General features: G+C 52.0%; 1 protein-coding gene across 1 annotated transcript; it reads left to right on the forward strand.

Annotated features, from left to right (window-relative positions):
- The first annotated feature begins 3,110 nt into the window (after positions 1-3,110).
- Positions 3,111-4,201, forward strand: LOC125514762 (uncharacterized). The gene has a single exon (XM_048680117.2). The coding sequence runs from the start codon at positions 3,339-3,341 to the stop codon at positions 3,726-3,728; it is 390 nt and encodes a 129-aa protein (XP_048536074.1). The 5' UTR covers positions 3,111-3,338; the 3' UTR covers positions 3,729-4,201.
- The last annotated feature ends 11,547 nt before the right edge of the window (positions 4,202-15,748 follow it).

The raw sequence follows: 15,748 nt of genomic DNA on the forward strand, positions 1-15,748 counted from the left end.
CGACGTAAAGCGCTGGAAAGGAGTATTGTATTATGTATGGTCCTCCTTCGCTTTTTGGAAGGTTGTATAGTCGTTTTGATACATAAGATACAATTTCATGTTCTACATACATATTGGTTTGATATGTTTTCATTTTTTATCATTTCAATGAATAATGCAATCTGGATTTGTTTTATCATGCCAATTTGAGGCATTCTGTATGGGCTGGTTGGAGGAATATTATTTTTTGACGCACTATGTGTGAACATGTTGAAGGGGCATGACCATCAACGAGCTTGTGGCAGAAGTTTGAATGTGAGTAGCTCCTATCTTTTGTGTACTTATTTTCAGTTTATCAATCAAAGGGTAGAATGATTACACGTGCAGTTATTTTGGTGTGAGCTTTGACAAGGGATGCGGATTGTTATGTTGAAGAGGCTAAAATCTTCCTCGGTAAGTGATGTGCATTATGCATCTGATAAAAAAAGAGGCTTTAGGGAGTTGATTGTGCCCATGAGAGGTGGTCCTGATATTAGGCTTGCTATAACATGTCATATTTAACACGTAATGTTCTTTACCAACCAAATGTTCATGTTTTAGATTATAAAGAATGATGACCTCAAAGACAAAGAGCTCCAAGAATTCGGTTCTGAAACTTTTGGTTAGTCTGAGTAATGAAATGTGACCCTATTGGAAGTTCTACCTCATTTCAGTTCTTCTCTTTTCCATTTAATTATCTATTTCATTCCAAGCTAACTGTCTTACATACCTATATCTTTCAATGCAAGACTACACGAGGACTATTGTCTATGGGATATCAAGCTCCTTGAAATAATCTGCACCAGTTCTTCTGGAGAATAATGTGTATGCATGGTCTACAATGGAGTTTACAAGATAGATTCACTTACTCAAAGATTCAGCCTAACATTTTCCATAAGGATTATGTATGTTATACCAACTCTCAGTAATCTCTACTACTAATGTCTTAGTTGGTAGTCTCGCCTCACTCCACCTCATCCCACCACTCCTATCTTTCGCCCACCTTTGACATCATCACATCACAGCATTGGGCTGGCCCATTAACGTGTATGTGAACGCAATCCTCCCATCGCCTGCCCTCCTTGCGATAATCCCGACGTCCTCGCGCTGTCGTCCTCTTCTCCCTGATCTCCTCTACCAGCGTGCCTTCCTTGCGATCCTCCTGACGTGTCCTCGCGTCGCCATCCTCTTCTCCCCAAACTCCTCTACCAGGGGGACTCCCCTATGACCCAGGCAGAGCAAACATTGTACACGGGTTTTTTTTGGCTTTCACCGGTTCGTTCTCTACCCCTCCTCCATGACTCCCCCGCCATCGATTTTTTTCGATGTCTAAATGCAATCCCTCCGTGGGGAAGTATGGTGTGAAGGAGAAAGGTCGCGATGGCGAAGGTGAGGTGGGCGTCATCCCGTTTTAAAGGAGAGGGCTCCAGCGAGAAATGTCTCACTACGGCGAAAATCGAGCGGAAGGGGAGGGCCCGACAGGAAAACATAAGGGTGTGTCATGGGGTGGAGTTTTTATGTTGCTACACTAGATCGCGGGAACCTGCCGTCGACCTTGAGGTTGGTGTATGAGAGAGAAATAAGCTTCAATATCAATAATTTGTCTGATTCATTTATATACAGTATAGCCCGTAGCAACGCGCGGGCGTTTTACTAGTATAATTGGTTTTTCGGTTGCTTCCTTTTCTTAGTGATCAACCTTGGTTCAAAATTGACATGATGTGCGACACATATACAACTTCAGTTACTTATTATTGCTTTTCCTTGAGTCAATCTTGTATATCAAATTGATAGACGGATTAAAGTTTTAGCTCTCTTATAACTTCTATTGTTAGTTTGAAATACCAAATTGTAAAAAAGCAAACATATAGTAGTTTTCTAGAAACCACAAAAGATTCACTTCCTTGCTCGCCCCATTGTGGAATCTATATGAGACCAGCGGATATTGCAGCCTACAATGAGATGTTCATCTCCAAGACTGCCCTGCTCGACTTGGAGGCTAAAAACTTCCCCATAAACTAGCCCAAAGACATCCGCCTTGGTGTGACTTTTCCGTGGCGGGCTATGGTGACCAGTCTGGAAGCTCCACCTTTCAAGATATGGTTTTGAAAATCTCTTATTCAAACCCCTCCTCTCTAGTTGGTAGGTCATGATCCTTCAACTGCCTCAAGAAAAACGTAGTTGATCATGTTCATTTTGTTTTAGCCGAAAGGAAAACATGAAGGTACACATTTTCCAAACTGTGTGCAACTTACAGTCTAGAGATACATAAGCAAATTTACATGTACTAGACGGATAGTTTGGGCATAATGTTTTCTTAGGATTTTCTATTTCTAAGTGGCAAGAGAATACTAATTACCGAGTTGCATATTATCAAGTCTGGAACTGCATAAAAGGGCATATCCAAGTGCCTAGTTTTACATCTCTAGACCTAAAATTGCACATACTCTCTTGAAGATGTTGTCACTCAATTAAGTATTAGATGAATAATCAACTCCTAGAATCTTTGACTCTAAAATAGCTTGTTTCAACCTCGCAAAAAACAAAACTGTTTTTCAGTGGCACTCACCTCTACTATTAAAGGGGGTTGGTGGTCATACGTCCGTTGGTGAAGGCTTCCCTCACCACGTCATGCATTAACGCAATCAAATCAAATCAAATCTTTTGCAACGTCCATGTTGGTGGGTGTATGATAATTGCAATAATTCAGTCAAATCATTCTAGCTATATGTCGGACAAGGCAATCAAATCAAATCAAATCTTTTGCATTAACTCAATCAAATCAAATCATTTCCTGCATTAGAATATGGCAGGTGTAAGTTATATGTTTTTTTTTACTGTGTGTAAGTTATATGTCGTACACGATTGGGGTTAAATCACTAGAATATAACTTTATAGTCTTTTGGGCTGACTCGGATATAAAAATAATTACTTATCGAACAACTTAGTAGTAATAGCAAACTCCCCAATTTACTTTACCCCTCTTACAATCATTCGCATCTTTGCACCTGCCTGGAGGCTGCCTGCCTCGGTCCCTCTCATATAATGCTGTCCCTCCCCTCGCCTCCCGGCCTTTCTCTCCCTCCCCCGGTGCTCCGATCGATCATCCCATTCGCCCGCCGTCATCACTGCCATCCTCCACGCCTGCCCCCCTCTCCTTTTACAATTACACCACCACAAGTGAACCCACAATCCGCCGCTACTTAAGCGCGCCTCACACAACCCTACCTTGCTTCTTCTTGCTTTCCTCCACGCGCGCCACCCCACTCTTTGCTAACTTTTATATCCACCACGCCAGGCGTAAATCGAGTTGCTACTTCATGGGCCTCGAGCTCGATCAGCTTGAGCTTTTGTCTCACCAGCTCCCTCCGGTCCGGACGTCCGCAACCGACGACGGCGCGACCGCCGCGGACGATGAAGACCGGTGTGCCACGCCGACGTCGGAGGCGAACATGCTGCGCGCGCCGTCGCTGTGCCCTCCGGCGCCGAGGAAGCCCAGGCCGGCGCGGGCCAAGAGGACGCAGCAGCACTGCTACTACCGCGTGCGGCGCCGGTGGTGCAGCAGCGGGCCGGCGCACGCGCGGTACTGGATCGTCGCCGTGCCACACGACCTCGCCGCCGTGTTCGTCGCGCGGCGGCCGCCCTCTCCTTCGAGCTCGCCGTGCCGGCCGCCGGAAGCCAAGAAGATCCGAGTGCACGTCGTAGGCTGACACCGGCACATGCATGCATGCATGCACCCGCGCGGGTTCATACGAGCCGGCATGCCCCTGTGTCTGCAGCCGAGCCGGCATGCATGCACCCGCGCGGGTTCATACGAGCCGGCATGCCCCTGTGTCTGCAGCCGAGCCGGCGTCCATGCATGCAGCTCTTGCATCCTTGCTAGTAGAAGAGATAAGATGTGAGCCTGTGAATGCCCACAGGCCACAGCATTGTCTAACGATAGCTAGTTGCCTAGCTAGTTTAGTACTTTAGGCTTAATTAGCTCATCTAAGTTTAGTCTAGTTCCTTGCGCTCAAATAACCAAGTGTACATGTAGTTGATGGCCCACGTGATCTTGGTAATTGTTAGCAAAATGATGATGTCACTGGAGTTGCATAGATCGACAATTTTGCTGCAAGTTAACTAGCTGAGGAATTGTTCATGTCTGTTGTGACTTGTGAACTTGTGATAACCGTTTTTGTTACACTGTGACTGTAAGCAGTAAGAAATGTCTGGGTTTTTTTATTTTGTGAAAATGCTAAAGCCATATATTATATCACGGGTCCTTACAAATACACCCTTACAGAAAAATAAAAAATGAACTTAAAACTATGGAAGTCGTTGTCTTCTTCCTCCTGCATCCACTTGCATAGTGTCGTGAGCATAGCTCGATGCCACCTCCTGGCATCCCTCCTCCTCCACAAGCAAACATTTTTAGACTCATGAGCTTGTAGAAGTAGCCAGCGGTCGGAAAGCCATTGGTGCATAACAGGAGATGCGGGCGGCCGCGATTTGCAGGAAGAAAACGCTGAGGTGGGCCCATAGAAACTCCAAAGACCACAAAAAGTCAGCCAAATCCAGATCGATTCACCAAAAACTTAAATCAACTGCACTAGAGACATAGCCCGACATGCCCTTTCTTCGGTGGTAAGAGATGTGAATTATATTCCCGTTCCATGTTTTTGTTGAATTCCCGAACCACCCCCTGAAATCCTTCTAGAATTTAACTGTTACCTTTACTTAGAGCATCTCCAACGGCCGCACAAAAATTTGGCGCCCAATAAAAGTTATAGCGCGCCACTTTAGCACTTTTAGTGCGCCGGGACCAACATCGCTTTTTCAGACGCCCAAAAACGCGCGCACAAAAAGCACACAGTGCAAATTGTGAAGCGCCTGCAATCCGGAGCCCAAAATATGCTGCGCGCGATAGTGTTTTTCAGCGCGTGCCCAAAAACTTTTAGCGCTACAACATCTGCTGGAGCTGTGCGGCGCCCAAAAAAACAAAATTTTAGTGCGCAGAGCTCTTTTTGGGCGCCTGTTGGAGATGCTCTTAGTTGCGAGTCAATTGAATTCCACTTGTGAAGCTTCCTTTTTTGTGGATTATTTGATCTTATCATTATTTTCTAGGTTAGATGGATACACTAATCCATGCATGACAGATTAAGCTACAATTATTTGCTAATTGGGGATAGAGAGGGCATTAAAAGTGAGAGAGCTTGCATGTAATGGCTAGAGGGGAAAAGGGACTGACCAGAGCTTCCAAAGGGTGTCCTCTTGCCTAAGTCCCTTTTGATACCTAAAAAGGGATGCGTGCATGAGAGGCGAGAGCAGAATAGATCTGGAGGTGAAAAAAGGCGCTTAATGCCACCCAGATCTGAATTTTATGGGGGCCATTGCAGGAGCGATTCAATGATTCTGTCCACGGTGAAGTACTATTGCCCCTGCATTTTCCTGGACAAGCTTGCAGCAGAACTATCAGTGCAAGTCCATCATATGTGTCCATACTTTTATGCAGTAAGTTATCACTCAGAGATGTCATCATGGGCAAGGCCCAAAGGTTGAATAATTTCATTGGTCATGAAGATCTTTGGGAATTAGAAGAGAACACCGTACCAGTATGAGTCTGAGTATATACACGCTCCCAAGACTCCCCACAGAGGAGTACTCATAGTAATCAACTAGTGGTGGTATAGAAGCGCATCAAGCTTTCTGCCATGAGCTCTGAAGTCACCTTAGCTTTGTAATTAACTCGGAGCTCTGGAGTAGACTTTTTACCCCTTACGCTGCGTTTGGATGTCCGTATCGAGGCCTTGAATTGGATTTGGTATTGTTTGGTTGCCAATTCAGCCGTTTGGATGCGCACCGAAACGTCACATTGTAATGGGTCCAGATACAGCAGCGAATTGGCTCTCACGCGCCGAGGCCTCCCGCAATACGGACCTCCTCCGCTCCGATTTGGGTCGAATTGGTCTACTCCGGCAAAAGAAAACGATTGGGGCGACCTCCCCACGCGAGACCTGTCTTCTTCTTTCCCCCGTGCGAGACCAAAGGGCTGAGGAGCCCCGTCCATGGCGGCACACCGACGGGGGCACCCAGCGCCTCTCGCCGACCCTCCTCCTCCTCCTCCTACGCCGGTACCGGCATCCCTTCCTCCGCAGCTCGTTCTCCTTCCTCCCATGGTGCCCCATCTATTCTGCCGCCCCGTCTCCTCTGCCGCTCCATGTCCTCTCCACCCATGGCTGCCACGACCAGGACCTAGCCATCCACCGCCGATCCTCATCCTCTACCTATGCTCCGGGATCCCTCCATGCCACCGGACCCCTCCTCCTCGCTTGGGACTTGGCCTTCCTCCCTCTGCTGCACATCTTCAGTTAGCTAGCTGTGTTTTTCTTCAGTTTCGTCAGGGAGCAGCTCGGCAGGGGCACCAGCATGGTCCTTTACCTCAAGGACGACAAGCTATAGAGTCAAGTCTTGATGTGATTTTGTGCTTAGTACAGCTGCACTAAACGGCCGCTACATAAGCTTATTGTCGTCTATAAACTGTATGATCTTGCGGCTATTTATGTTTGTACGCATGAGCTGAACTTTTGTTTCATGAGTTTGTCTAGTTTGATGGTAATGGGATTAGGTCTGTATGCATCTGAACTTTAGTATCTGGAACTGGAAGGCCGCACTATTAGACCAGCTTACAGTTAGAATTGATGTTGTAAATTTTTGAAACCAGTAATATTATCATTCCTGGACTCAGCTCGTTTCAGATATGTTCTGATAACATGCTTTAGTACTGTATAAGTATGACCAAGTGTGAGCCATTTTTAATTAAGATTGTTGAGATTTTGATTTGATGCATGTATAGAAAAAAGCACTATGTGATTCCGTAGTTTGCCATCCAAACATAATTTGGTATTGAAACCCCATTGAGATTCCATGAGCCAATTCAATGAGCATCCAAACAAGCGAATTCGTATTCATATCCATTACAGTTTCCTTGTTAAATTGGTATTGAAACCAATTCAATACGGAGGCCTTCAATACAGACATCCAAACGCAGCGTTACTGTTTTCCTGGATATAGAATGAGATACTGCTGGAAAGCTCTCACTGATGATTAGCAGTACTTCCATACATGTAAGTGACATGACACATTCCATTTGAAAATATTGTTAGTACTGGTGCGTCGCTGTGGTGGCTCTTTGCATGCATGCACGGAGCTGCCATGCGTTATGGCCGCCGTGGATTCGTGATAAATGGTGTCTCCTTTCATTTGTGGTTGGTGCGCTGTTGATCGTATAAATGCTGGGTGGGGTACACGGATACGTATGGTGGGGCGGCGGCCACTTATGTACTTCCTCCGTTTCTTTTTAATCTGCATATAACGTTTGGTCAAAATCAAGCTTTATAAAGTTTGACCAACTTTATACTAAAAATTATAAACATTGACAATATGAAATCAATATTATCAGATTCACCACAAAATGTATTTTTATACTATATAATTTTAATATTATAGATGTTTATATTTTTTATAAAAATTTGGTCAAACTTTATGTAGTTTGACTTTGACCAAATCTTATACGTGGAATAAAAAAACCGGAGGGAGTATGTACAGTACGCATGCACGTATGTCCCCTGCCCCACGCCATTGTGTATTCCTGCAGGCCAGGGACACCGGTTTATTACCTTCGCTAATAAGTAAAGCCATTTCTCTTTGTCGAGTAGCGCCTACTTTACCGGGACCCTTTTTTCACTGCCTTTTGTTGTACTATTACCCTTTGTTATTTGAGGGGGAGCTTTAATTTATTGGGCTAAGAGCATCTACGATCGGACCCTTTGAACCCGTCCCAAACGTCCGGACAGGCTGTCCAATCAATGTCTGATTATAATTTTTTGTTTCAGACGGGTCTCTCAAACGGCCCTCAAACGTCCGGGATGACTGGCACCCCACATATCCAGCTCAGATATGAGGCGGTTATAGAGGCGCCCGGGCACGCCTGTCACGTCGAACCCGATAGCCCGACCCCATCCCAAATTGCCCAGATCCACCAAACCCTTCCTCCTCCTTCCGCCGCCCTCCAATTATTCCCGCGCTCGGATCCTCGCCGGCCTCCACCCTTGCTCCCAATCCTCACCTCCGTTCCCGATCCACCACCGGAGATGTCGTCCAGCCCGACTGAGGGAGTCCGGAATTAGGGGGTTTCCGGACAGCCGGACTCTATTCTTTGGCCGGACTGTTGGACTATGAAGATACAAGATTAAAGACTTCGTCTCGTGTCCGGATAGGACTCTACTTGGCGTGGAAGGCAAGCTAGGCAGTACGGATATGGATATCTCCTTCTTTGTAACCGACCTTGTGTAACCCTAGCTTCTTCCGGTGCCTATATAAACCGGAGGGTTTTAGTCCGTAGGACAACATACAATCATACCATAGGGTAGCTTCTAGGGTTTAGCCTCTTCAATCTCGTGGTAGATCAACTCTTGTAAAACTCATATCATCAAGAATAAATCAAGCAGGACGTTGGGTTTTACCTCCATCAAGAGGGCCCGAACCTGGGTAAAACATCGTGTTCCCTGCCTCCTGTTACCATCCGCCTTAGACGCACAGTTCGGGACCCCCTACTCGAGATCCGCCGGTTTTGACATCGACATGGCGGATTTGCCGCACTGGTCTTAGACCCAATCATTGACGGATTTCACCTCACTCGAGTCCTTATGGATGGCGGCAGCAGTCTGAACCTGCTTTACCAGAACACAGTGCGTAAAATAGGTATAGACCCCTCAAGGATCAAACCCACAAAAACGACCTTTAAAGGCGTCATACCAGGTGTAGAGGCCCATTGCACAGGCTCAGTCACACTGGAAGTGGTCTTCGGATCCCCGGATAACTTCTGAAGCGAAGAGTTAATCTTCGATATAGTCCCGTTCCGCAGTGGTTATCATGCACTGCTCGGGCGAACCGCATTTGCGAGATTCAGTGCGGTACCGCATTATGCATACCTCAAGTTCAAGATGCCAGGACCTCGGGGGGTCATTACAGTTAATGGAAACACAGAGCTATCGGAGTAATGGGCTACGGGTAGGCTAACCCGAGTCCCATGACCTTTCAGGACATCGGGGCAGGCTGCGCCCCTCAAGACCCCAGGGCGAAGAGCTGTCTCCTGAGGAGTCAACGGCAGGGCGGCCGACTGCCCGCTCACGGCCGAGTTCCAGGGACGACTTCCAGAGAAGCCGTCTTTGGGGAGTCGGCCGACGACTCCAGCAAATCCACGACCTCATCGAAGGGGACGGGGCAGGGGCGTGGCTACAGTGAAGCCCACTCCCCGCCCCTTACCAAGGGCAGGCATGGCCACAGCACGCCGTACCCGGGAAGATCTCCGTGCGGCGTGGCACTGTTGCCCGGCCGGCCCTGAAACCAGCACCACAGTACCAAGTCATGCTCCCACGACGGCTTGTCTGTACGGCCTGGAGGCAGCAGGGCCCACCAGTCAGCGAGACATCGGGAGACGGCGGGAGAACCGCCAGTCGGACCTGTCGGGAGTCGGCCCGGGGGAGTCGGCCGAGCCCTCCCCCGGGGCCCACACGCCATTAATCAAGATGAGATGGGGAGTGGCCACAGTGATCGCCCGCCAGGCGGCGGGGCTGTTGCCACGACCCCATGACCAAGCCTGCGTCATCAGAAACACGGCTACAGTAATCAGCGGCCGGCAAGACCCGCCCGCGGCGGACGCGTCCTGTCGGCTCTGTACCAGACCAGTCGGCGGGGCCCACCAGTCGGCGGAGAAGTCGGAGGTCGGAGGCACTGACGGCGGGGCCCGCGCCCAGTCGAGTTACCATTGTACCCCTGGGGGGTAGGCCTATATAAACCCCCCAGGGCACCCATGCAAGGGGTTGGATCCCGGTAGTTCTAGACCATACCAGATAGAAGGAGAGAGCTAGCCTTGCCCTCTTCTACCACCAGAAACAGCTCAAGGAGCGACGGTGTAAACACTTGGCTATAGTGATCATGCGGAGACCCCGCAGAGCAGCAGTAGGGGTATTATCTCCCCGGAGAGCCCCGAAGCTGGGTAAGATTCGCCGGCAAGCATGTCTTCGCCTCATCCCGTTTTCAGGCACCGGCGACGTTCTACTCGCCCCACCATGATAAGCCATCCGTTGGCATATGTCGCACCAAACCCCCGACATTTGGCGCCCACCATGGGGCCTGGTGCACCGCTGTCCGGAGATCTGTTCTGGACGGGAACCCTTTTTCTCACTGGCGAGCGCAGCCAGCCAGGCACGCCAGGCGAAGTCTGCATCGACGCGTTGCGCGGCGTTGAGATCGCCTGCGCAGCCAGCTCCTTGGCCGAACTTGTCGGCGAGGTCCGCCTCTCCGACGAACCTGCGTCCGACGCAGGCGCGGGCGGCCCCGAAAACCTCCTCACGGGCCTCCTCGATCAACTCCACGTTTCTGGAGAGCCTGCCGTAGACTTGGAGTCCGTAGGCTCCACCGACCCGATGCTGGTCGACTCCGACACCGCGTCGATCGACGCGTTCCCCACCAACGTGGTGGTCTACGACGAACCTCTCCCCCACGCAGAGAGCGACGGAAGCACCGTCACTGAGGTGCTAGTCATCAGTCATGACGAGTTCCCTGGCGGAGGAGCGCCCGACTCACTCGGCGCAGCGCTGCAAGACCTGACTGCGCCCATTCCGGAAGATGCTAACGCGGAGACGTTAGAAGCGCGCCGCCCTCAGCTCATTGAAGGCGCGAAGAAGCTGGCTAGCATGAGACGCTTGTCAGAAGCATACCAGCGGGAGATGGATCGCGCCGTTGGCGGCTCGCCGGCCCCGGCAGGGCCCAGCCGCCTTGGCACGGTCCAGCAGCGCGGCGTAGCCATCGCCAGCCTGTTTGGGGCTAGCCGCCCCGTGTACGCTACACCGGCGGAGAACATTCAAGCCGCCCAGGCAGCGACGGATGAGCTGGACAATTTCGAGGGCGAAGAATGCCGCCTCATGACGGAGCGAGTCCAGTGGCTCCTCGACGCGGCCGCCGCGCAGAACGAGGCCGGCTGCCGCATGGAGGCGCCGCAGCGGCCAAACGACGACCCGCGCCGAGATTAAGGCGCGACGTCTCGGACGCCGACTGGCGGCGCCCGAGGAAGAAAGGACAAGGAGCCAGCTGTCAGCCACAGCCGGACTCGCATTACCATAGAGCGCGACCGAGATGGCCGCCCGAGAGCAGTGGAACGACGGGACGACTGTCCGCCTCCCCCTCCCTGCAAGGAGAGGCGAGTCTCCCCGCCGCCTGTTGACCATCCGACTCTCGGTGACCGCCTTGGCCGCCGAGAGGGAGTTGGAGAGAATGACGCCCGCCACCGGATCGACCGACTTCACCGGTCCCTAGCGCTAGAAGAAGAAGACGAGCTGGGTCTGCCTTGTTTCAGGCCCCGCATTCGGGACGAGCCCTTTCCCAGAGGGTTCACGCTCCCAAGAGACACGCCCAAGTATACCGGCTCCGTGAAGCCGGAAGACTGGCTAGTCGACTATTCCACGGCTGTCAGCATAGCAAACGGCAACAAGCGTGTCGCCGTAAAGTACGTTCCGCTCATGCTCCAGGGCACGGCCCGGACATGGCTGAACAGCTTAAAGCCCCGCAGCATCAACAGCTGGGTCGACTTCACTGAAGCGTTCGTCCGCAACTTCACCAGCACGTACAAGCGTCCTCCCAAACCTCGTCAGCTCTCCTTGTGCGTGCAAGGTCCTGACGAGTCGACTCGCGACTACCTCACGCGTTGGGCTGAGCTCCGGAACTCCTGCGAGGGCGTGCATGAGGTGCAGGCCGTCGAGTACTTCACAGTCGGGTGCCGAGAAGGCACTCTCCTCAAGCACAAGCTCCTCTGCGACGAGCTAGAGACCCTCGACGAGCTGCTGATCATAGCATACAAGTACGCCACAGCCGACTCCATGAAGGCGGAAATTCAAATCAGCACGACTGACAAAGTAGCTCCTCAAGCTCCAAGAACTCCGGCGGCAGACGCCGGCCGGCGACAACAGCAGGGCGACAACAAGCGCAAGGCCCCGCGGCCGGCTTTCGGCAGCCGGCAGGTCGCGACCGTTGAAGCCCAGCAGCCAGAAGAGCAACCTCCGCCCAAGCGACAGAAAGGCGGCAAGCCGAACTGGTTGCCGGCCTTCTCCTATGAGCAGACCTTGGATGGACCTTGCAAGTTCCACAGCGGCGCGAAGCCGTCGAATCACACCACCCGGAAGTGCCACTGGCTCGCCAGGATCGCAAGGGAGACGGCCTCCTGCCACCCCCGCCTGCTGGGCAGCTGCCTCCGCCTCTGCCCCAGCAGCCGGCAGTCAGGCCAGTCGGCGCAGTACAAGATGAATACCCTGAAGAGCATGGAGCCTATGTGGTGTTCACCAGTGTGGCTGATGATCGGCGCAGCAGGCGGCTGCAGCGACAAGAGGTGAACGCAGTAGCCCCAGAGACGCCAGAGTTCATGCACTGGTCTGAGAGGCCCATCAGCTGGAGCAGGGCTGACCACCCAGAAGTAATGCCGATTCCAGGCTCCTACGCCTTGGTCCTGGACGCCACCTTTGCCACGGACAAACGGGTCGCGCGTTTCTCGCGAGTTCTGATAGACGGGGGCAGCAGCATCAATATCCTATACAAAGACACCATGGAGAAGTTAGGAATCAAGCAAAGACAGCTTCAGAACAGCCGGACTGTGTTCCACAGCATTGTTCCTGGGATTTCCTGCTCACCAATCGGCAAGATCCTGATTGACGTCCTCTTTGGAGACAAAGATCACTTCCAAAGAGAGTCTGTTTGGTTTGAGGTGGTGGACCTTGAGAGCCCATACCACGCGCTACTCGGCCGACCCGCCTTGGTCAAGTTCATGGCGGTCCCCCACTACGCCTACCTCAAGATGAAGATGCCCAGTTCCAGGGGAATTCTAACTGTGGCCGGCGACTACCGGAAGTCGTCCGCTTGCACGGCCGAGAGCAGTCGGCTGGCCGAGTCCCTGGTGATCGCGGCCGAGAAGCGACTCCTTGAACCAGTTGTGGCGATGGCCGGCAAGCAGCCGGAGATATCGCCCGACCCAAAGGAGTCGGAAGCCGAAGGTTCGTTCAAGCTGGCCAAAGAGACAAAGAAGATACCCTTGGACCCGGAGCACCCAGAGAGGTACGCCGTTGTAGGTGCAAACCTCGACAGCAAATAGGAAGGCGAGCTCGTCGATTTCCTCCGTGAGAATCGGGACATCTTCACGTGGTCTCCCAAAGACATGCCAGGTATACCGACGGATTTCGCCGAGCACAAGTTACATGTCCGATCTGATGTGAAGCCGGTCAGGCAGCCCCTGCGCCGCTTATCAGAAGAAAAAAGAAGAGTTGTCGGAGAAGAGATAGCCCAACTCCTAGCAGCCGGCTTCATTATGAAAGTTTTCTTCCTGGAGTGGCTAGCAAATCCAGTCCTGGTGCTAAAGAAGAACAAGCAATGACGAATGTGTATTGACTACACGAGCCTCAACAAGGCCTGCCCCAAGTTGGTCCAAAAATGCAAAGGGTGCCAGAAGTTCAGCTCCAAGCCGCACCAGCCGGCTTCTGCGCTCAAGACCATCCCCATTGCCTGGCCTTTCGCAGTTTGGGGTCTAGACATGGTGGGACCATTCAAGATGGCACGAGGTGGTTTAACTCACCTACTTGTCGAAGTGGACAAGTTCACCAAGTGGGTGGAAGCGAAGCCAATTAAGAAACTGAATGGCCCGACTGCCGTGACCTTCATCGCCGATATCACAATTCGGTATGGCATACCACACAGCATCATCACCGACAACGGCACAAATTTTGCCAAAGGCGCCTTGGCCCGTTTCTGCGCAACATAGGGCATCCGACTGGACCTAGCGTCTGTCGCCCATCCGCAGTCAAACGGCCAAGTGGAGCGAGCAAACGGCCTCATCCTGTCCGGCATCAAGCCTTGGTTGATCGAGTCTCTGGAGCGCTCGGCTGGCTGCTGGCTCGACGAGCTGCCAGCCGTCCTCTGGAGTCTGTGCATGACTCCAAACAAGTCAACCGGCTTCACGCCCTTCTTCCTCATCTACGGTGCCGAAGCCGTCATCCCAACGGACATAGAGTTTGACTCCCCACGAGTCACCATGTACACCGAGGAGGAAGCAGAAGAAGCACGACAAGACGGCGTCGATCTGCTGGAAGAGGGCCGGCTGTTGGCACTCAGCCGGTCCAGCATCTACCAGCAGAGCCTGCGCCGATACCACAACAGGAAGGTCAGGCCAAGATCTTTCCAAGAAGGCGACCTTGTGCTCCGGCTGATCCAGCGAACAGCCGGCCAGCACAAGTTGTCGGCGCCTTGGGAAGGCCCTTTCATCATCAGCAAAGTACTGGGCAACGATTCCTACTACCTGATCGACGCTCAGAATCCCCGAGCACGCAAGAGGGGCGACTCCGGCAAGGAGAAGAGCGGCCATGGAATGCAAATCTCCTCCGAAGATTTTACAGTTGATGCAGTATGTACCACGCTACCTTTTGTATTAAAGTACCAAGACTTCGGGCCCCCCGAGACGAGCTCAGGGACTGCCCTCTTTTGTGTATATGATAAAAATTATGCCTACAAGTATGTTACTCTTTGTCATGCCACTTGGCACCGGGTTCGACAAGTCGGCCTGGGGACTTGCCGCCTTGCACTATGAAATGCTTCCTGCAGCCGGACAAGTAGTGTGTAACACCTAAACCGTCTTCTGTCAGAACCCGCAGCTCGCAGAGCGACTGTACGGTGGGCATAGGTAAGGTAGAATGGGTGTTCGCATGAAAAATGACTAAGGACTCAAAGCATAAAACATAGCTCAAGACGGCTTCTAGCTTTTCTCGCAAACCGACTCTCGGACAGTCGGATTGTCGCCTTCTATCCAACTTGCTCAAACAATCTTGAAATCGGCTAAGTACTTGCTTTCCCAAAGTAGCCTAGCACTTGATCCAGCAACAGTCCGCAGAGCGGCTGTCCGATTGGCAAGGCAGGCAACTAAGAGAAAGCGGCAAAGGAAAAGGCCAAAAGAACAATGAGCAAGAAAAGATAGATATATATATTTACATAACATAGGCCCTTGGCCGAATTGTCGAGTAGAGGTTCAAAATACACCCCATGGGTGGAATTGTACGAATTAACAAGTTCTTCAAAGACTACTGAAGCAGATAAAATAAAAGATACAGCGGCAGCTTAGGAGGCAGCAGACGGATTCGGAGGTTCGGAGGAGGCGCCAGCGTCAGGCGTCGGGGCAGACGGCTGGCTAGTCTCGGCTTGATCACCTCCGGCGGCAGTCGACTCGGTTGCACGCGGCTCGTTGCTGGAGGCGCGGTCGGGCTGAGGCTAGCCGTCTGCTCCGTCTTCTGGTGCCTCCGCCTCGCCTCCATCCTCCGCTTCGTTCTCCTCCTCGACGCTGGAGCCAATCACCTCTACCGAGTCTTCGCCGTAGTCCGGGTTCATCCCAAACCACTCCGGCGGTACCTCCTCGCCGTCTTCAGACCGCTCGGGGACGAAGATGCTGGTGTCGGTGTACTCGGCAATTGCCGCAGCACATTTGACGAGGGCGTCTTCCGCAGCCGCCAGCTCCGGCTGGGCCTCCGACCGAAGCGTGGCCAACCAGTCTAGATCCAGCCTCGGGTACCACGCCTTGACGAACTCCAAGGCCTGGCGCGCTCCAGCCCGGGCCGAAGAGCCCTTCCAGGCCTCAAGACGACCAGCCGCGACCTCCAGCCAG

The sequence above is a fragment of the Triticum urartu genome, chromosome 6A (genome assembly GCF_056163025.1).
Source record: "Triticum urartu cultivar PI428250 chromosome 6A, HENAU_Tu73, whole genome shotgun sequence".
NCBI lineage: Eukaryota > Viridiplantae > Streptophyta > Magnoliopsida > Poales > Poaceae > Triticum > Triticum urartu.

Coding starts and splice junctions, on each gene's coding strand:
- LOC125514762 (XM_048680117.2), top strand. CDS start 3,339: ATGGGCCTCGAGCTCGATCAGCTTGAGCTTTTGTCTCACCAGCTCCCT.